This window comes from Hyperolius riggenbachi, chromosome 9 (genome assembly GCF_040937935.1).
Source record: "Hyperolius riggenbachi isolate aHypRig1 chromosome 9, aHypRig1.pri, whole genome shotgun sequence".
In the NCBI taxonomy this organism is placed as follows: Eukaryota; Metazoa; Chordata; class Amphibia; order Anura; family Hyperoliidae; genus Hyperolius; species Hyperolius riggenbachi.
This window is the reverse complement of record NC_090654.1, coordinates 89,888,663-89,909,975: the sequence shown is the minus strand read 5'-3', so window position 1 is coordinate 89,909,975 and position 21,313 is coordinate 89,888,663. Positions and strand designations below refer to the sequence as shown.

At 44.3% G+C, this 21,313-nt stretch overlaps 1 protein-coding gene across 1 annotated transcript in view; it reads left to right on the top strand.

Moving 5' to 3' along the window:
• WDR82 (WD repeat domain 82) overlaps window positions 1-21,313 on the top strand; it is a 24,558-nt gene extending 3,245 nt beyond the window's left edge. The window contains exons 2-10 of the mRNA XM_068253182.1: window positions 5,201-5,390; window positions 7,783-7,880; window positions 9,170-9,236; window positions 10,579-10,678; window positions 11,091-11,207; window positions 12,594-12,749; window positions 12,839-12,908; window positions 13,009-13,151; window positions 20,048-21,313. Coding sequence (XP_068109283.1) covers window positions 5,230-5,390; window positions 7,783-7,880; window positions 9,170-9,236; window positions 10,579-10,678; window positions 11,091-11,207; window positions 12,594-12,749; window positions 12,839-12,908; window positions 13,009-13,151; window positions 20,048-20,077 — 942 coding nt within the window. The 5' untranslated portion in view covers window positions 5,201-5,229 and the 3' untranslated portion in view covers window positions 20,078-21,313. The remainder of the gene's footprint in view (window positions 1-5,200; window positions 5,391-7,782; window positions 7,881-9,169; window positions 9,237-10,578; window positions 10,679-11,090; window positions 11,208-12,593; window positions 12,750-12,838; window positions 12,909-13,008; window positions 13,152-20,047) is intronic.

Genomic DNA, 21,313 nt, shown 5'->3' with positions numbered 1-21,313 from the left:
TTGGCCCATGTTCAAACATTTTATCATACCCATCAAAATAGCATACAAATGCTACTGAGCAAAGTCATAAAGCTCATAAATTAACCTGATAATACCATCTAGTAGCACTAAGCTTGCAACTTGAGTTTCCAGCCCAGGGACCGGTCACATCTTTCATCCTTTATGCCTGAGCATTTTCCATTCCTAAATCTATCCCTGTCCAAACCCCCTTTTAGTGTGACTGATCAGTCACCGCCAGTTCCACCATAAACACTCCGTACCCAGATCTACCCCTGACCAAACTTACCTGTAGGCTAGTCATACATTACTTGATTTGGCAAAAAGATCGATCCCTCTCATATAATCTGATTACTGTTCATGCCCAGATTTATCCAAAGACCCCGTAAGCGCTAGCCTACTTTAGGGGACCCATCAGGAAACCTCATAGAGAGATTCAGCTAACATGATTGAGTGGATGGCACCCTCCTGAACTGCTAGGTTTCTAGGTTGTAGTAAACTAGGCCCACACTATTTGGCCACAATGATCTGTGCTGTAAGATGTTTCTGTGATTGGAGGACTGTTCCCTATGAGGTTTCCTGCAGGGTCCACTAAAGTAGACTAGTGCCGTAATATATTGGCCAGACTTCACAATTACCTTGAACACACTCCTTTCCCATATCTACCCCTGACTTCAGGACCAGAGCAATTTTCACTGCCCATTCACTTTTAATTGACTTGCATACACAAATATCTACATCCCTGAAGTAAGCCTCCAGCAATGTAATTATGTATACAGGTTCTGTAATTATCCACATAAATGTTCTCTACCTAGGTCTACCCTTGACCAACACCCAGGACTGTATTTGCCTAGGTTTTCAACATATAGTATGCATACTCCTACAGTTACTTGAGTTGGGTTCAGGGGGTATTTGAAGTTTTCATAGTCAATCTCTTTCAATATGTTTGGGAATTAAAAATCAGAAAAATCATGAATATGATTGACTAAGAAATTTTAGCTGATTAAAATCTTGAAGGTTTGAAAAGCATTTGTATACATAATTATTGAGTTCTAACAAATGTCTATGCATTAAGGGGTACTTGAGATGTTACCAGGTATAGGATGTTCTTAGCCAACATAGGGCTCTATTCTCAGAGGCCAAATCACCGCAAAATATTACCGCAAAATTACCGCCAGCGGTAATCTCCGCATTTTTTTCTGCATTCACTAAAATTTTCCGCATGTTTTCCGCATGCGGTAAAGAGTGTGGAAACGGCCATTAAACGTGCGGTAAACATGTGGTAAATAGGTTGCATGAAAAATAGTTTAAAAAAAAATTTCAAAGTCCACCAAGCACAGCACTTAAGCCTCCAGACGTCATTAAAATCAATGGGATGCGAAATATATCACCTACTACTTGTAGGTGATAAAAAATCTGTAATTAACGCTGAAATAATGCATCTGAAATATTTTGTGAATGTTTTTTTTTTTTTTTTTGCGAAAATACCGACTTTTGTGGAACCTTTTCCGCATTACTACCGCACATTTACCGCATGCAGAAACATGCGGAAAATTTTGTGAATCTCAATGTTTTGGTCGCAAATTTCCCACACTGACTTTACCGCATGTGGGAAGTCATTGAGAATAGAGCCCATTGTCATTAATAAGGGAGTATGTGCTACAATAATGTTGCAAAACACTGGTCTAGAGTCCATTGTCATCACTTTGTATTTCCTTCCCAGATCTACCTATGATCAAACAGCGTTGTAACTGGGTATACCAGTACATCCTTCCTACCTAAATCTACACTGAGAAATGTTTCTAGGAGTGTCGCTACCCACAGTAAATTGGTTAATGGCTGATATTTCATATTTTACTCAGAAGGCTTATGCTAGATTGTGCTCTTATATTGGGGATAAGTGCTCTTGTATAATTATGACCAGGAAATCCGTCAATACCCAGCATATATACAACCTTGCCTTGAACTACCCCTGATAACTACCCTTCCAGCACAACCTTGCCTTGAACTACCCCTGATACCTACTCTCCCTGCCCAGAATAACCCTTCATAGCTGTTCTTGTTGCAGTTCTGCCCCAGAGTGACCAACTTGTCTTAACTGATATTTCTGATATGGCCCTAGGAAAAACTTCCCCATGTCCCATTGTAAACTGATAATATCCACCATAGCCCATCAATGACTCCAATTATATACACTGTGATTTTAGCTATCCCTGAGGCCAGGAACCCTCTAGAGATCGCTAATAGCTCTTGCAATCACTCAGCGGTTTTTCTAGTGTTTGTACAGCAATTTCTCAAATCCCTGCACTTTTAGAAGCAATTTTAGTGCTAGTGATTTGTAGAGAGATTACGACGTCCATTTTTTTTATTTACATGAAATGTCTCTAATCTGCTTAATTACAGTCCCTGCTGCTTTCACTTGGGTCCCTAGCCACTATTTCCTTTACTCAGGCCTGGTGCACACCGAGCGTTTTTTGAAGCAAACCGCTTCCGCCTTGGAAAACGCTTGGCTAATGTATTTCAATGGGATGGTGCACATAAGCGGTTTGCGGTTTTAGCATACCGCAAACGTAGGTCCTGCAGCACTTTTGCGGTTTGCAGAAGCGTTTCTGCCTCAATGTAAAGTATAGGAAAAGCTCAAACCGCTCTGGAAACCGCTAGATCAGAGCGGTTTTCCAGGCGTTTGTTACAGAAGCTGACGGATGCGAACGGATCCAATGTTAACCTATGGAACCGTTCACATGCGTCCCTTGGTATGGATCCGTTGCATACGTTTTTCTGAACGGAACACAACTTTGCTAAAACACCAATTTTTCTGGACCTCTGAGCCCAGCGACCCGGAAAAGGAAGATGAAGGAGCATTAGGAGCAATGGCAGAACGGAATGTTTCTTCACACTAGTGAAGAAATGGACCATTCGGAGGGCAAAATCCACTGGAGGTGAGGTCTGGGGGGGGATATGGAGATGCGAACTGGGCCGTTCCTGAGTGGGCGGGTGGGTGCCGCAGCCGTGCGAGCGGGTGAGGGAGGGTACAGCAGCCGGAGGGTTAAAACTTACCCAGGTGTCTTCTTCATTGCAGCTGGGTGGTAGAGAGGGTTTCTTCCAGGCTTCCGTCTTCTGTGTTCTTCCACGTTATGTGACTAGTCAGAAGATGGAAGCCTGGAAGAAACCCTCTACCGGCTGCAATGAAGACGCTTGGGTACGTTTTTAATCCTCCCTCACCTGCTGGAGTGGCAGACAGAGTGAAACGGATCTGATCGACTGGTGATCAGATCCGTTTACCAGTGTGGACCAAGCCATACAGATCCAGTAAAGCGAATACCGGATTCATTTGACATAAAGGGAACCTAAACTGAGAAGGATATGGATTTTTCCTTTTAATAGAATACCAGTTGCCTGACTCTCAGCAGGACTGCCAAGCAACTGGTATTGTTTAAAAGGAAACATCCATATCCCTCTTAGTTTAGGTTCCCTTTAAAAATACAGTGTGAACCGGCCCTTGTAAGCTGCCCCCCATCCTCAACCTCCAGGGCTATCCCTGCCTCCTCCACACCCCCTTGGCCAAACAAATTTATTTTCTGAGTTATCAACTTTGGATACAATTGTCTCTCCAGATACTGTCTCTAGCAGCACAGCAGCTCCTTCTGATGACTTCATAACTTTCTTGCTGCAACCATAGACAGAGGGACACCATAAAATCCACCATTCTGTAACCAGAAGCAACTTTCTAAATACACTAACTGTTGCTTAACCACCCTGGCGTTCTGATTAAATCGCCAGGGTGGCTGCGGGAGGGTTTTTTTTAAATAAAAAAAAAACTATTTCATGCAGCCAACTGAAAGTTGGCTGCATGAAAGCCCACTAGAGGGCGCTCCGGAGGCGATCTTCCGATCGCCTCCGGCGCCCAGAATAAACAAGGAAGGCCGCAATGAGCGGCCTTCCTTGTTTTGCTTATATCGTCGCCATAGCGACGAGCGGAGTGACGTCATCGACGTCAGCCGACGTCCTGACGTCAGCCGCCTCCGATCCAGCCCTTAGCGCTGGCCGGAACTTTTTTTTCCGGCTACGCTGGGCTCAGGCGGCTGGGGGGACCCTCTTTCGCGGCGAATCGCCGCAGAGCGGCGGCGATCAGGCAGCACACGCGGCTGGCAAAGTGCCGGCTGCGTGTGCTGCTTTTTATTTCATTAAAATCGGCCCAGCAGGGCCTGAGCGGCAGCCGCTGGCGGTGTTGGACGAGCTGAGCTCGTCCAGACCGCTCAGCTGGTTAAAGGAAACCTAAACTGAGAGGGATATGAATGTTTCCTTTTAAACAATACCATTTGCTTGGCAGTCCTGCTGATCACATGACTCTTGGCTGAATCACGCACCTGAAACAAGCATGCAGCCAATCCAGTCTGACTTCAGTCAGAGCTCCTGATCTGCATGCTTGTTCAGGGGCTGTGGCTAAAAGTATTAGAGACACAGGATCAGCAGGAGAGTCAGGCAACTGGCATTATTTTAAAAGGAAAAATCCATATCCTTCTCAGTTTAGGTTCCCTTTAAGGCCTGAGCTCACTGATGCAGGTGCTTCCGATTTTCAGCAACACATCAGTATTCCAGATATTGACAAAGCGAGCACAACTGCTTTTGTGGGCTCAGACCCTAAAGCTGTCTGCAAATATTACAATTTTATTGTAAGAAAATCTTCATGTGTGTAGTGACGCGGTGGTTTCATGAGCTGAGATTTTTTTCTGTTGAATTGTGCACATAGTAAAGTGTGCATTGTGATTGTACAATTCTGTATATTGTTTTGTGTGGCGTTGTGCTACATTATATAGACAAAATTTTAGGCACTAGTATGATTGAGGTGAGCCAGCATGAAAGTCCATAGGGAAATTCTGCTAACGTGATTGGGTGGACAGCACCCTTTCTAACTGCTAGGTTTCAATAGGTTGTAGTAATAACACACCCACACTGGTCAGCCAATTAGAATGCTTCAGGTTGTAGAGGTTGCTGTGATTGGAGAACTGTTCCCTATGGACTTCCCTGCTGGCTCACCTCAGCCACACTAGCTCTGAAATCTATTATGGGGTGTTGTGACACTGTATGGAAATATCTTGCAATCAATCCATAAATCTGGATTGAAAGAAAACGACAGCTATATTCATTACCGCAACCTGTGTGTGCTACTTCTCATTCCTGACTCCCATTCCTTTTCTTTCAGGGGTGTCACCCGCTTGTCAGTGAGCCACTATGAAGCTAACGGACAATGTGCTGCGCAGTTTTCGCGTGGCGAAAGTCTTCCGGGAAAATTCAGACAAGATCAACTGCTTTGACTTCAGTCCTAGTGGAGAGACGGTGATCTCCAGCAGTGATGATGACTCTATCGTGCTGTATGACTGCCAGGAGGGGAAGTAAGTAATGTGTTACAGTGGCAGTACAAGTTCTTAAATTGCTTCCCAGATAGTGAATGCTAAATGACTGCAGACCTTGCAAACTGATACCATTCACACGTTTAGCAGCAGAGAACAGGACTGAACCTGGAAGTTGCATTGGAGGAGTTTTAGGAGTAATATTATCTGTTAGTTTTATGTTACCTAAAACAAATGTTAGTGATTTTTTTCAGGGAGACTATCATGTGTGGCGTAGTGGATTACACTCTTGCCTTGCTGCGCTGGTTCCCTGGTTTAAATCTCAGCCAGGGCTATCTGCATTGAGTTTGTATGTTCTCTTTGTGTCTGTGCGGTGTTCCTCCGAGCACTCTGGTTTCCTCCCACATCTCAAAAAACATACCGATAAGTTAATTGGTTTCTCCCTATATTGGCCCTAGTTGACGGTGGACATGTGACTATGGTAGGGATTAGTGCAGTATTAGGTTTAGGATAGGCACACCTTACCGTGGATCATTGGGTGCTCAGCCTTGATGTAGAAGCAACATCGATCCAGTACAAGCAAGTCAAGGTCGGCTGGCACACCAAAGTAAGTTTCCAAGTAAATTTATTGAATGCACAGCATGACAATTGATTCGGGGCCAAACATGGTCCCCTTCATCGGATAAGTGCAGACATACGTCAATTGTCATGCTGTGCATTCAATAAATTTGCTTGAAAACTGACTTTAGTGTGCCAGCCGACCTTGAATTGATTATGGTAGGGATTAGATTGAGAGCCCCCTGAGGGACAGTTAGTGATAAGACTACATACTCTGTAAAGCGATGCGAAAGATGACTGCCCTATAAACATACTAAATAATTGCATAATCCCACCCGCTGTAGGCAATGTCTCTGGATAATGCATGCAAATGTCTGCACGCTACGTAGACATTGATCATGTTTTGTAATGTGTGTTCTAACTTGCTCATGCACTGCAGTACACACATTATAATGTACGTGTCAAACAGCATGCAGACTGTAAATTCTTGCAGTGCTGGGTTCCTGGTTTAAATCCCAGCCAGGGCACTATCTGCAAGGCATTTGTATGTTCTCTCTGTGTCGGCGTGGGTTTCCTCCAGGCACCCTGTTTTCCTCGCACAACCCCAAAACATACTGATGAGCTAATTGGCTTCCACCTCAATTAGCACTATACTACAATGGGCATATGACTATGGTAGGGATTAGATTGTGAGACCCTCTAAGGGACAATTAGTGACAAGACTATATATTCTGTAAAAGCGCTGCAGAAGATGTCAGCGCTATATAAATACTAAATAATACTCAAACACTGTCTCTACCAGAAAGCGTTTGTTTACAATAAACAGCCCTGGGCACTGCTCCTTTAAAGGCTGCTGGTTATTTCAAATGTGCATTGAACATATTTACCATGTAAAGCTCCCATGACCATGAATGTTATGGAGAAGGATGGGCCTGGCGACTGTCTAGCTTTGCAGTTTCTCCTGAGGCTGTACCAACCAGGGCTGTGGAGTCAGTACGAAAATCATCCGACTCCGCAGTTTGTGAAACCTCCAACTCCAGGTTCCCAAAATTTCTCAGACTCCTATTCCACAGCCCTTGCATAGCTATGGAGTAGGTTCAAAAATCATCTGCCTCTAACTCCTCAGTTTATAAAACTTCCGACTCCACAGCCCTGGTACCAACTGTTCCTATACCATATGTATTGTACACTCCTGCTTGTCCTCCCTCCCCCTGGAATAGAATGGGCTGCTCTACAGAGCCAAACTGATCACCTGTACACTAATGCACTGTGCAAATGTTGTTGCTATTTGCATGGAGCTTGAAAGTGGACCAATCCAATGAATTCACTGCCAACTTGGATTGGCCGATTTTAAGCTGTTTACACATTGAATACAATTTGCATCAAATTATAAAGTTTAGCATGTCATCGATTCGTTTTGGTTTCCTGCGCATCGCTTTAGCTGTAAGCGAAGGTTTTCACACTGTCCTACAGTGAAGGTTCCTTTCCACTGGTTATTGTATTGCCTTGTGAGGGGAAGGTGGTGGCTGACCTCTGGCTTGGCGCACAAGTTAAAGCTAAGTGATTTAGTCAGTGTTTGCCTCGTGTAAGATCACATCTCACAGGTAGCTGCATCTTTAGTACTGTTAGGTGATCTCTGCAGAATGTTTACTGAGTTCCAAAGCCAGAGAAAATGATATCTGTTCTCCCAGAATGCTCTGGGAGAATTCTGCATAGTTAAAAAGCCAAAGCTAAGCATCACTGGAGGTGTGTGTGTGTGTGTGTGTGTGTGTGTGTGTGTGTGTGTGTGTGTGTGTGTGTGTGTGTGTATCTTGAATAATTTACTTTAATTCTATCATATGTCAATCTTTAAGTTGATTATCTTCTTTTGTGACAGGCCCAGGAGGACATTATACAGTAAAAAGTACGGAGTAGACCTCATCAGATACACACATGCAGCCAACACGGTGGTCTACAGTTCCAACAAAATTGACGGTATGTTATTTTGGCTATTTTTCCCTTCTGCCCTTCACTCTGGTTTGCAGAGAGGTTACGCCAGTGATTACTCACCCTCGTTGGAGCCATTGGTGAAGAGTTCTTCAGATGGAAGGCTTGGATCTGGGCTGAGGTAGTTGTTTGTACAGTTTAAGGGTCAGTGACACCACCCTCAGCTGGAGATAACTGTACAGGCTACTGCCTTGCCTGGGCCACAGCACTGTCAGCTCTGCAGTAACTGGATCATCACACCCACTTCACCACGTGTGGTAACTTCATCAGTATGTTTTACTGCAGAAGAGTAAGCTGTGCTTTTGCAATGAAAGAGGGCAGAAGTACTATTTTGTGTCATATCTGCTAATTGCTGAACATTCTAGCCAGTTCCTTCTTCTGTTGACACGAATTTGATAATATTGGCTATTTAAAGAGAAACTATAAACAAAACAAAAAAACCCCGGTGGGGGTTGGTTACCTCGGGAGGGGAGGCCCCTGGATCCTTTTGAGGCTTTCCCTATGCTCCTAAGCCTAAGGGATCCAGTGCTGGCGGCCTCCGAAATACAGCCAACACACTTGTAGCGCCTGTAATATTTACCTTCACCGGTCTGGCGCAGTATCGGTTTTCTGGTGAGTTCAGGCGGAAATAGCCGAGTCTGAATAGCCCCTCCCAAGGTAAGTATCCCCCAAGGGGGAGTGGTTATTAAAGAATGAACCTACAGTCCCTATCTTGTTCATTAATCGGGACTACCTGTATTAGTGGACTTATACCTGATGAATGCTAACTGGCATTATTTGCTTTACCCACTTTTTAAGATCCAGGCATTCCAACCCCAATATGTTGAACAGAGCTAAAAAGATCAGGAGGAAGGTTGCAAGAACTCCTTAGAAATGAAAGCTCCATACTTTTTGAGTTTTTTCTAATTGTTTTTAATAGAGATGTGATGAATAAGCTGAGTAAGCAGTCACTGTTAATCTAAGTACACATGCGGGAATTGTCGCTGTCAGGGACAGTTCTCTGAATGATGCTGTACAGACACATTCCTAGCCTTGAGGCTAGCAATGTGTTCTGTTGCTGTGGAGGGGCGACGATTGGCAGATGACAGAGCGTCTTCAGTCGGTTGACGGTTCTTGTAAAAAGCATTGCGAACTGTCATGCTCAGGCATAGGTAGTCATTCAAAAATCCGATAGAACGGATCTGCAGGTACTGTCTGTGTGGATCCCATTTTTCAATCTGTGATTTATATCCATACATTGTCATTCTGTGTTCCTTACTGCCGATATCTCTTCACAGATACAATCCGGTATCTTTCCTTACATGATAACAAATACATCCGTTATTTCCCGGGTCACAATAAAAGGTGAGTGCAGAAAAGGAGAATATTTCTACTCCATTACCTTCCACAGGAAAAAGTATGTAGTGTTCAGAAATGTTTGTTGAGCTCTTTGCAATATGTACATTCATGCTACAGGAAAGTGATTGTAGTATTTCCTCAACTTAAAAAAAGTAACGATCCATACACATTACTGATCCTTATTAGGTTTTGAAAATTGAAGCCTACAGATACAATACTTTAAAATCATCTTGAATATCCTAATGGCATTATCATTCTGGTCCAACTGCACTATGCTAGAAGCGGGCATTATGAGTGCATACCTATAAATATGCAGCCAGGAGGTTTGGGCGCAGGATAAAGCTGATATATGGCTTACCCTGCTCCTGCGCAAGGCCTGGCAGCGTTAATTACTATTCCCCCTCCAGGCTACCGTGGATGGTGGGAATTATGTAATTTTGCTTCCAGCTATTGCTGGAGGCTGAATTAGTGTTTTAAAAGTAATTTGAGCTCTGTCTTTTGACGGTGCCCAAATTACTCACTATCGCTATAATTCCTAGTACAGCCTATAGTGGCGGCGGTTGCACCCAAATCTCCTGCGCTGTTTTAACAGCGCTCGTTGTAAGAGGCATTGATGTTGCCTCCTGCTCCAGTTTTCTTGTTAGAATGTAGAATTACACTTCCCATGATCCCTAGCGGTGATTATTAACTGCTAATACTCAACTAACACTGAATCTCAATGGCTCGTTTCTGTTTTTTGGCCTGCCAGCCATCAGGTAATGAGAAGACGTGTGATCGAGGTAACTCTTATTGTCATTCCGAAGTACAATAAAAGCTTTATTTAACTTTACTAATTCATTTCATTTTTTTCTGTAATCACATTTTGCCTGGAGTTTTTCACATTTCCAGGCTTACTGTTGGCCTGTCTGTGTTAAGCCTCATCTACACGCGTAGATGAGGCGGCTATGTGGCTTATCAATCGACAGGCCGGATCTTGCTACCGCCGATTCCCTGCTCGTTCAATGGCAGGGAATCGAGCGGAAGATAAGCGGCGCGGCGACGAGCGGATATCGAATCCGGCGGACGCTGAAGAGGCGATCTGGTGGCTAATCGAGCCGCCGGATCGCCGCCTCATCTACGCGTGTAGATGAGGCTTTAGGTAGTCATTAGTATGGGTCTGTCCAATCACTGAAGGGGCGACTTAAATAAAAAGGTGGTTGTTTATAAATGTACTAAATTGACAAAAAAATCTGTGATCAATAAATCAGTTATAATTCATTGCTAATTTTAACCATTCTCCGAATGAAAGCACTTTGACTGCTTCTCCAGTAACTCTTTTGTTACTCATTATATTGTTTTCTATGTTTAGGGTGGTGGCCTTGTCTATGTCCCCTGTAGATGACGCTTTCATCTCTGGATCGTTGGATAAGACAATCAGGTTATGGGACCTCCGTTCCCCCAACTGTCAGGTAAGTAGATCCAATCAAGCGCTGTGAAAACAGTGCAGGAGGTTTGGGGCGCAGCCGGCGTCACCATAGGCCGTAAAAGGAATTACGGCTATAGCGGCGCACAGTGAGTAACTTTGGCACCGTCAGAAGACTGAACTTAAGTTACTTTTAAAGCACTGTAATTGGGCCTCCAGCAATAGCTGGCAGCCGAAATACATCGTTCTGTACCATCCACGTGGACCTGGAGGGGGAATAGTAATTAACACTGCTGGGACTTGTGCAGGAGCAGGGTTAGCCGTATATCAGCTTTATCCTGCGCCCAAATCTCCCGGCGGCTTATTCATAGGTACGCGATCCAGTCTTCCAGAGTTTGTGTCCCATTGACATCTGCAGAATCTGTAAAAACTCACCGCACCTTCTCCCCTCTGTACAGGGTCTGATGCACCTCCAGGGGAAGCCTGTCTGCTCGTTTGACCCAGAAGGCTTAATTTTTGCAGCAGGGGTGAATTCAGAGATGGTGAAGCTGTACGATCTCCGTTCTTTTGACAAGGTAAAATAAATACCAGTGTGTTGCCACAACAATAAGCTCATTTCAATCTGAAGTCATATTCAAGGAACCAAATGCTGCCACATCCCCGAGTACACAGGCAGAACCATACAGTGATTGCTGTGCCACATGGGTTTTCCTGCTTCCCTTACTGTCCACTCTAGCCAGCTCTGTATCTTGCAGATTACCTGCCCAGCCTCTTAATTATAAACTCATCTTAAAAGTGATGATATCCATTGGACTGCCCCTCTCACCGTTTTAATGAGGATTTCCCATCTTTACCTCAGGGTACCTTTATCAACTACCTTATCGGACAATGGCGCTCTTGTTACAGGGCCAAGTTTGTCTGATGATTTTAGCAAAGCAAGGCACTTTCACACTGGCAGTCTGTTCTCCAATCGCTGTCTAACCAGGCTTCTGATATTTAGGCTGACTGTTATTGGCCAACGACTCAAACTGTTGTGAAATGTCACCAGTCAGCCCCCTATAAGCATAGTATGGATTTATAATCTGCTCAAGAGACATACACCGGATTGTAGCATCATGTGTGCACAAGAAGCCTTCAGCCAGATGGATATACACTTTGGAACGAATTGCAGATTATAAATTTTCCACTTACCATGACCTCCATTTGGGTCCAAACTTCTAAATCCGCTAAATATTGGATAATACAATAATACATTCCTGAATACTTCAAGTAGCATGAAACCCAAAATTACATTTTTGCTCTAAATCATTAAACACAATAAAACGAATATGAAATTGTATAAGGGCTAGTTCAGACGGACGTTTGTGCAGCGTTTACCGCCAGCGTTCGGGGCTTGGCGTTAAATGCTCCCACTCAAGTGAATGGGAGCGTTTTTACCAAGCTTTCATGCGCGTTTACACGAACGCGGCGGTCTGGTCCCGATTTTCACTAGCGTTCAAGGAGCCCCTGGAAGCTACATGTTGCTTCCAGGCACGGTTAACCGCGACGGGTAATGTTTCCCTAGGGGAAGAAAAAACGCGACCGCATCCGAACGCAAAGCGAATGCTGCTGAAAGCCTGAACGCATTGCCGCCGCGACGCCAACGAACGCGACGCCTCCAAACGTCCGTCTGAACCAGCCCTAAGACTGCTCTAATGTAATTTGAAGGCCTAAGTACTTTTCTCTGAAGCCGATTGATAACGTTACCAGTTTCAGGGCAAATTATCAGATTAGCTTATAATTAATAGGTAATTAGCAAATAAAGGAGAGAAAGTTTTCTGCTCCCCCTGGATACAGCAGAAACGTTTCTGTACTGTTTATGGCTATCTTATTGATTAGCAACTAAGTGGCGTGAAAATAATGGAATTTGTTTGAAAAGGTTCTGTTGTGATGAAGCTGTATTTTTTTATAAACCATCACAGGGTCCTTTTGCCACCTTCAAGATGAACTACGACCGCACATGTGAGTGGACATCACTGAAGTTCAGCAATGATGGAAAGTTAATCCTCCTCTGTACAAATGGTGGCTTCCTCAGGCTAATTGATGCCTTTAAGGGAGCTGTTCTGCACACATTTGGGGTAAGTGCTGGGCTGTGGTCATTGGTTGGGGATGGGGGATCAGATGATCTGGTGCAGAACATAACATTACATGAATTGCTTCTCGGCAGGGCTACAACAACAGCAAAGCCGTGACGCTGGAAGCTTCATTCACGCCCGACTCCCAGTTCATTATGATCGGTAAGCTAGAGGGAAGGATGGCAGGTTTATACTCCCACCATGTTTTGGTTTGTAGTCTTGTACATCCCCCACACTCACTCAGAGCTTTTTCTGTCTGCAGGTTCTGAAGATGGGAAGATCCACGTGTGGAACTCAGAAAGTGGCATGAAAGTGGCTGTACTGGATGGGAAACACACTGGACCCATCACATGCCTGCAGTTCAATCCGAAGTTTATGACCTTCGCCAGCGCTTGTTCCAACATGGTAAGCCTGTGCTCTGCTTTTCATAGGTTTGCCTTTAAAGGAAACCAGAGACGGGATAATTGTTTGCATTTATACTTACCTGGGGTTTTCTTCAGCCACATGAAGTTGCGTGGGCTCCCTTGCCAGCTGCTTCGTTCACTGGATATCCCTCCTGGTAATCTGGCTGGCCGTGCTCTTTTGCGCTCTTATGCCACGCATGGGTAGAGGCACACGACTGCCCAGATTACTGGGAGGGATCTCCAGTGAACGGAGCGGATGGCAAAGGAGCCCACCATCTCATGGTATCAGGTAAGTATAAATGCACCCAATTATTCTCTCTCTGGTACACTTTAAAAGCTGTTGCAAATTAAAATATTAAATTGTTACTGGCGAAAAAAGTACATTTTTACAAAACTGTATCAAACATACATGAATGTTAAACCTTTAATTTAAAAAAAATCCCTTTGGGGTATACTTACCTCGGGAGGGGGAAGCCTCTAAATACTAACGAGGCTTCCACTGTTGTCCTCCATCCCTCCGTTAGCCTGCCCAGGTCCCCCGAAGTGCGGCAATGTAAATATTTATCTACTGCGATCCTGCACAGGCGGACTAGCGGCTCTTCATTCGGGTAATGCGGAAATAGCCAAACTCGATTGATCTGCGGTACTGCGCAGGTGCGAGTCCTTCTGCGCTTGCGCAGTAGAGCGGATACGATCGAGCTCGGCTATTTCCGCCTAGCCTGAATGAAGAGCCGCTACTGAGCCTGCGAATGATCCCGGATAGGTAAATAAATCAAGCCTTGTCGGGGGACGATTCGGAGGAGCTAGTGCTGGATTGCCTGCAGCTACAGGGATGGGGGAAGCCTCATTGAGATCCTGAGGCTTCCCCCTCCCGAGGTAAGTACCCCCCAGAGGACAATGCATATTGCCTTCCTGTCCTGCTGAGCTGCGGTCTCCAATACTCTTAGCCATAGTCCCTGAACAAGCATGCAAATCAGATGTTTCTGACTGAAGTCTGACTAGAGTAGCTGCATGCTTGTTTTTGTTGTGTGATTCAGTTGCTATAGCAGCCAAAAAGATCAGCAGGATGCCAGGCAACTGGTATTGTTTAAAAGGATTTAATAACAGCCACCAAATCCCTCTGTTCAGGTTTACTTTAACAGGATTTTTTTTATTAGCGATGGTCTCTTGATTTCCAGTGCCCCAGTGGCCTTAAGGAGATTGGTGGGGGGGGGGGGGGCAGGGTTGAAGGGTAAAATACGTTTCCTAATGTTTTTGAGTTACAAGCTCCCAACCCCCCGGCAGCCAAGTCACGGCCATGTTTCTGGAGACTAACTGAAATTTTCGTAAACCTTTGTCTGCATTGCTGCGGCAGCGCAAATGGGTGAGGCCGGAGCCTCTGGTTTTGGAAAACATTCACCAGGGCCCATTCTTGAGGCAGGCGGAGTGATCCCCTTCCTGAAAGTAGAACGACAGAATAGGCAAGTATATATACAGGGATGTAGACGACACACCCAGAGGATTAGTGGTGAGTACAATGGTGAGCCTATCAGAGCTCCGACAGGCACACTAGTAGCAATTCCAAGAAAGACCATAACTTCAAGTTATATCTGACTGAAAACCGTACATTTTATTCAGGAATACAAAATGAGGTGACAGCTAATAGTACCCGATTAGCCAAAAGTCCCCAGTGAATCAATCACTCCATGAGGATAAGTCTTTTCCAAGACCAGGGACAGCATGACAAGAGTTAATAATGCAGCGTGGATGTTATCTTTGTCGGCAGAGATCAGTCCATGTCTTTATAATAGGCAACATACAACAGACTTGGGCACAGGAAACAGCCGGTATGGCTTATCCTGCTGCTGCACAAGTCCTGACGGCGTTAATTACTATTCCCCCTATAGGTCGATGTGGATAGTGGGGAATGATGTAATTCGGCTTCCAGCTATTGCTGGAGGCCGAATTAGTGTGTTAAATGTAACTTCTGCTCCGTCTTCTGACGGCGCCAAAGTTACTCAGTGTGTGACGCTATAGACGTAATTCCTATTAGTCTATGGTGGCGCCGGCTGCACCCAAATCTCCTGCGCTGTAATTACAGCGCTCGCTTGTGCTGTTTCTGGCATTCATCCGCCCGTTATTAGGCCAAGAGTCAAGTTGACAAGCTCTGGTAGTTTTTAGCTTAGGTACTCTTTAACCCAACAGCGTCCTCATGTGCTTTGCAGGGCCTTTGAGGATCACAGTCCGTGCTGGCAGTGCTTCACACAGGCACCTCTGTTGCTGCTTTTACTCACAGCTGTCTTCAGCTCTGTGTGGGGAACTCTCTGCAAGTGAACAGCACATCATGCTTTTAGCAGTTTAGCCTCCCCTGAGAGGAGTGTAACATGCCACAGGAGTGTCAGAAAACCAGAGCTCCTCGCTAATAACAACAAAACCTGTTAAAGAGACTCCGTAACAAAAATTGCATCCTGTTTTTTATCATCCTACAAGTTCCAAAAGCTATTCTAATGTGTTCTGGCTTACTGCAGCACTTTGTACTATCACAGTCTCTGTAATAAAGCAACTTATCTCCCTCTTGTCAGACTTGTCAGCCTGTGTCTGGAAGGCTGCCAAGTTCTTCAGTGTTGTGGTTCTGCTATGAACTCCCCCTTTCAGGACCCTCTCTGCCCACTGCCTGTGTGTTATTTAGATTAGAGCAGCTTCTCTCTTCTCTCTTATCTTTTACAAGCTGGATAAATCGTCCTCTGAGCTGGCTGGGCTTTCACATAGTGAGGAATTAGACAAGGGCAAAGCTGCTTGCAGGAAGAAAAGAGCAGCCTGAAACTTCAGTGCATGAGAGATGCAGGGGGAAAGAAACACACAAATGATCTCTTGAGATTCAAAAGGAATGCTGTATACAGCCTGCTTATGTATGGATGTATTTTCTATGTGTGGACATACTGTACATCAACCTACTTCCTGTTTTGGTGGCCATTTTGTTTGTTTATAAACAAACTTTTTAAAACTGTTTTTAACCACTTTTAATGCGGCGGGGAGCGGCGAAATTGTGACAGAGGGTAATAGATGTCCCCTAACGCACTGGTATGTTTACTTTTGTGTGATTCATACACAATCAGGCTGTATACAGCCTTCCTTTTGAATCTCAAGAGATCATTTGTGTGTTTCCTTCCCCCTGCATCTCTCATGCACTGAAGTTTCAGGCTGCTCTTTTCTTCCTGCAAACAGCTTTGCCCTCTGAATTTCCTCAGTATGTGAAAGCCCAGCCAGCTCAGAGGACGATTTATCCAGCTTGTAAAAGATAAGAGAGAAGAGAGAAGCTGCTCTAATCTAAATAATACACAGGCAGTGTGCACAGAGGGGCCTGGAAGGGGGAGTTCATAGCAGAACCACAACACTGAAGAACTTGGCAGCCTTCCAGACACAGGCCGACAAGTCTGACAGGGGAAAGATACATTGATTTATTACAGAGACAGTGATAGTATAAAGTGCTGCAGTAAGCCAGAACACATTAGAATAGCTTTTGGAACTTGTAGGATGATAAAAAACAGGATGCAATTTTTGTTACGGAGTCTCTTTAAACCCTTCAGCCTGTGACATGGTGGTAAAAGAACTATCAAAATAAAGGTTTTTACATTATCCCCATTAATAAACAGTATGTATTGAACATTTTTAGGTTTTTGGTTCTTTTCACCAAATTGCCTTACAATTTCAGTGCAATAAGTCTTGATGGCTTCAGTCCAGTGAGTCCGTCCATTTTCACAAGTAACATTGCGTATGTGCACCTTTTAAACAGCTTTCATTGGCTTAGGTGAGAGCTGGGGGAGGTGGAAGGGGTTAGGAATCATTAAGCTCTGATTTTGGAACATTTTGTACATCTATGGACAGCACCAAAACATGCAGTATTTTAAATGTGACACAGCTGGATCGGTTTCTTCTGGAAAAATGCCACAAAGTACTTGCTGACAGGTGCAGAGGTCTCATTCTTAAGCCTAGTACATACTAGCAATTTTGATTGGCCAATCATTGGTCAATTTTACCACCTCCATGTAGTATGACCATTTACCTATATAATCTGCATAGAATTGAAAATCTGTTTGGCCCTCATACTACATGGAGGTGGTAAAATTGACCAATCATTGGCCAATCAAAATTGCTAGTGTGTACTAGCCTTAAAGAGAACCCGAGGTGTGTTTAAAGAATGTTATCAGCATACAGAGGCTGGATCTGCCTATACTGCCCAGCCTCTGTTGCTATCCCAAACCCCACTAAGGTCCCCCTGCACTCTGCAATCCCTCATAAATCACAGCCACGCTGCTGACAAACAGCTTGTCAGAGCTGGCTGTGTTTATCTCTATAGTGTCAGTCTGCTGCTCTCCCCGCCTCATGCAGAACTCCAGTCCCCGCCTGCATCCCTTCCCTCCCTGCTGATTGGAGGGAAGGGACGGGGGCAGGGACCAGAGCTATGCAGGAGGAGGAGGAGCAGCTGAGACTGACACTACAGATGTAAACACCGCCTCACAGCACGGCTGTGATTTATGAGGGATTGCAGAGTGCAGGGGGACCTTAGTGGGGTTTGGGATAGCAACAGAGGCTGGGCTGTATAGGCAGATCCAGCCTCTGTATGCTGATAACATTCTTTAAACACACCTCGGGTTCTCTTTAAGCTACAGGAATCACTTGCAGTGATTGCCTCTAAAATATTAGGTTAAAGGTGACATCATTTTAGTCCATGCCATTTTCATTTAGGGCCCTTTTCCACTAGAGCGATTGTGATTGCTGAATCGCAAAATCGCAAATCGCTAGTGATTTTTAAATCGCTAGGGTTGTTACTTTATCATAGAAATCACGAGAAGTATTTTCCACTACAGTGATTCGATTTGGAAATCGCTAATCGCAAATCGCAATCGCTTGCTGGAGCGATTTTTACAATGATAATGCAATGCAAATGAAAATCGCAAATCGCAATCGCATAACAGAATTAATGAAAAATCGCAATCGCTGGCGTTTGTGATTTGTGATTGCGATTGCTAGTGGAAAAGGGCCCTTATGGTGTTTGAAATATTCTGTGGAACTAGAACTTGTGAAGAGAAGAATACCATAAAGCTATAGGCAGTGAGATTACAGCAGTGGTTCCCAAACTTTTTCGGTTCAAGGCACCCTTGATGGTTCTGAAATTTTTTTCAAGGCACCCCTCGGCAAAAATAACTACTGAAATGCTGTTACGGCCCTTATTCAGCAGCACCCCCCCCAAAGGATGGGGATGAACGCTGAGGCACCCCTGACAGGTGCTCAAGGCGCACCAGGGTGCCGCGCCACCCAGTTTGAGAACCCCTGGATTACAGTATGAGGTAGAGAAGCAGAATACATTCTGTGGGAACATTGCTCAGATGTATTCAAAAAACAAATGAGAAATCCTCTTCCATGCTAGAAGTCTGTCTTTTTCCTGTTCATCTTGGTAACTGGATATTTAAATTAGAATGAGATCTCCCAAGTTCTAAAATTTACTCTAACCCATTCTTGGTGCTTATCCACCTATCTCTCCTGGGTCTGGAAAACAGTCACTGGAGTGCAATGGTACATCCAATTAAAAGCAATCCTGAACTCTAGTCAAATGTCAACTGTAATGAGGGATATGGAGGCTGTCATTTATTTCCTTATAAGCAATACCAGTTGCCTGGCTGACCTACTGATCCTTTGCCACTTATACTCTAATACTTTTAGAAACAAGTAGAAAGGCAGTTGGCACTGCAGCAGTATGTAGTCAGCATGGAAGGGGATTAGGCAGGTAAAACACACCTCACCCACAGTGTTTTAACTTGCGTGCTCTGATCCAAGGGAAGTACATACATGGAAGGAGCAGGAATGATCGGCACTGCAATGTACATTTATTCTTCAAAAAGTGAGGCACAGTCCGAATGCATAAATACAAAACAGTTGTGCAGCATACATGGACATACCGGTGCTCAGAGGTGTGATGGTGGGTGCTGGGCACTGCTCGCCTGACGGCCGTTTTGCGCTGTAACGCGCTTCTACGGAGGCTGCAACCTCCGTAGCCTCCGTAGAAGCGCGTTATAGCGCGAAACGGCCGTCAGGCGAGCAGTGCCCAGCACCCACCGTCACACCTCTGAGCACCGGTATGTCCATGTATGCTGCACAACTGTTTTGTATTTATGCATTCGGACTGTGCCTCACTTTTTGAAGAATAAATGTACATTGCAGTGCCGATCATTCCTGCTCCTTCTCCTTCTAATACTTTTAGACCCTTAAGCATATGCAGATCAGGTGTTTCTGACATTAGCTGCATGCTTGTTTTTGGTGTTATTCAGACAATACTACAGCCAAATAGATCAGCAGGGCTGCTAGGCAACTGGTATTGTTTAAAAGGAAATAAATATAGCAGCCTCCATGTTTTCTTACTTAAGTTGTACTTTAAAAAAAACAAAAAAAGATGCATCTAAAAGTGGGAAGCCTATGACTAGTGCAAAGGCTTCCTGTATCTTCTTACACCGTACCCTTCCAGCACTGGGTCCCTCAGATTTTTCAGAGTGCAAGCGTGGCCATGGATAGGCGTGGCCATTCCCTCCTGGGTGAGGTGTTTAGAGTCGCTCTGCAGTCTGCACTGTATTGGTGGGGTGTATGAAGACATGGGAAGCTTCTGGACAATCCAGAGGCGTTTCACTAACAAGGTAAGTATCTATTATTATTATTATTTTTTCAGGATTGCACCAAATTCTGCAGAGGTTAGGTTGTTAATTTTAATTTATGAAGAGAGATGACTATGGGTTACAGGGAGTGCTGAAACAGTTGTGTCCACAATATTGCATTGAAATGGAGGACTAGCCAGACTCATTTATTTGTGCTTTAATTAATGCAAGATAGTATAATGTACTCCTTTTTTTTAAAAATATATATTTACAGGCTTTCTGGCTTCCGACCATTGATGATTGATTATTCCATTCAGACCCATCACTGACCTCCATAACGATGGGATTTCCTCAAAAGTGACTTATAAAGAACATTGATTCCCACATGGTCTCTCCAGTATTATATCTGAACCTTTGCCACCTGCCCTCACCACACCGCACTGTTTGCCTGTTAACACACCTATCAATTTATCACAGCCCTGGAGCTGATTCTTTAAATGCTTTTTTTTTTTCTTAATTCACCAGTCATTTTTATGCATCGTTTTCCCTTCAGCATCAGTACCAACTTCTTGTCCAGGGGCCGCATTTTTTGTCACTTGCATTATTTTGTTCAGGAACCTACATAGACTTTTGCCGACCTGCGTCTTGCTATTGCTTACTATGGGAATACTCCACAGCTTCTACATTCCTTTTTGTCTTTTGCAAGAGGACTCTGTGAATTTCCGGGAAGTGGGTGATTAAGGTGTTCGGATTTTCAGTTGGTTCGTTGCTGAGGGAAGATACACCAGCAATAACAGCAAGCTTTGTGGTAAAGTGTGCGTTTTGCAGAACTATCAAAGTGAAAAGACTAAATCTTTGTAGTGTTTGCAAGGCTGGGAGCGGCAACTTTTCCTGTATTTCACCAATCAGTACTTTATACCATATAACTGAGATTTTATAAAAGCCCTACTACAACTATATGTAAAACAGGAAGGGAGGGTTGAAAGTTTTATCTTGCCGTCTGTGTCTGCTACAGGTGTGCACAGGATAACATATCCACCCATTCCTTTTAATTTTGGGTCATTCCTCCTGACGGATCCAAAATGAATGAAGATGGGTGGAGATTCTGTCCCTGTGGACATTTTTAGTGTCTGCATCCCTGCCACACTACCTGTGTCAGCCCTGATATGTATTCTGGGTGTCTCTGGAACAGGATGTGACTGGAACAGGATGTGAGGGGAGAGCTTTGCCATCAGATATAGACTCAGCAGATACTTCACCCTTCCCCACCCAAAAGATTTTTATTTTTATTGTGGTTTGTGTTCGTGTATGAGAGAGATGCGACTTCCTGTCAGCACAGAGTGGAAGGGAGGAAGTTCCCTAGCTACAGTGACACAGAAAAGTTCTGGTTTGGCTGTATGTAGGGTTTGGTTATCCTCTGTTGTGGCAGTTTGATCAATGATATGTTAATTGTAAATATATTTTTTTTATATTTGTTTCTGTATACATTTTGAGAAGAAATGTTATCTTCCATAATGAAATAATTATAATTTGTAGAGCA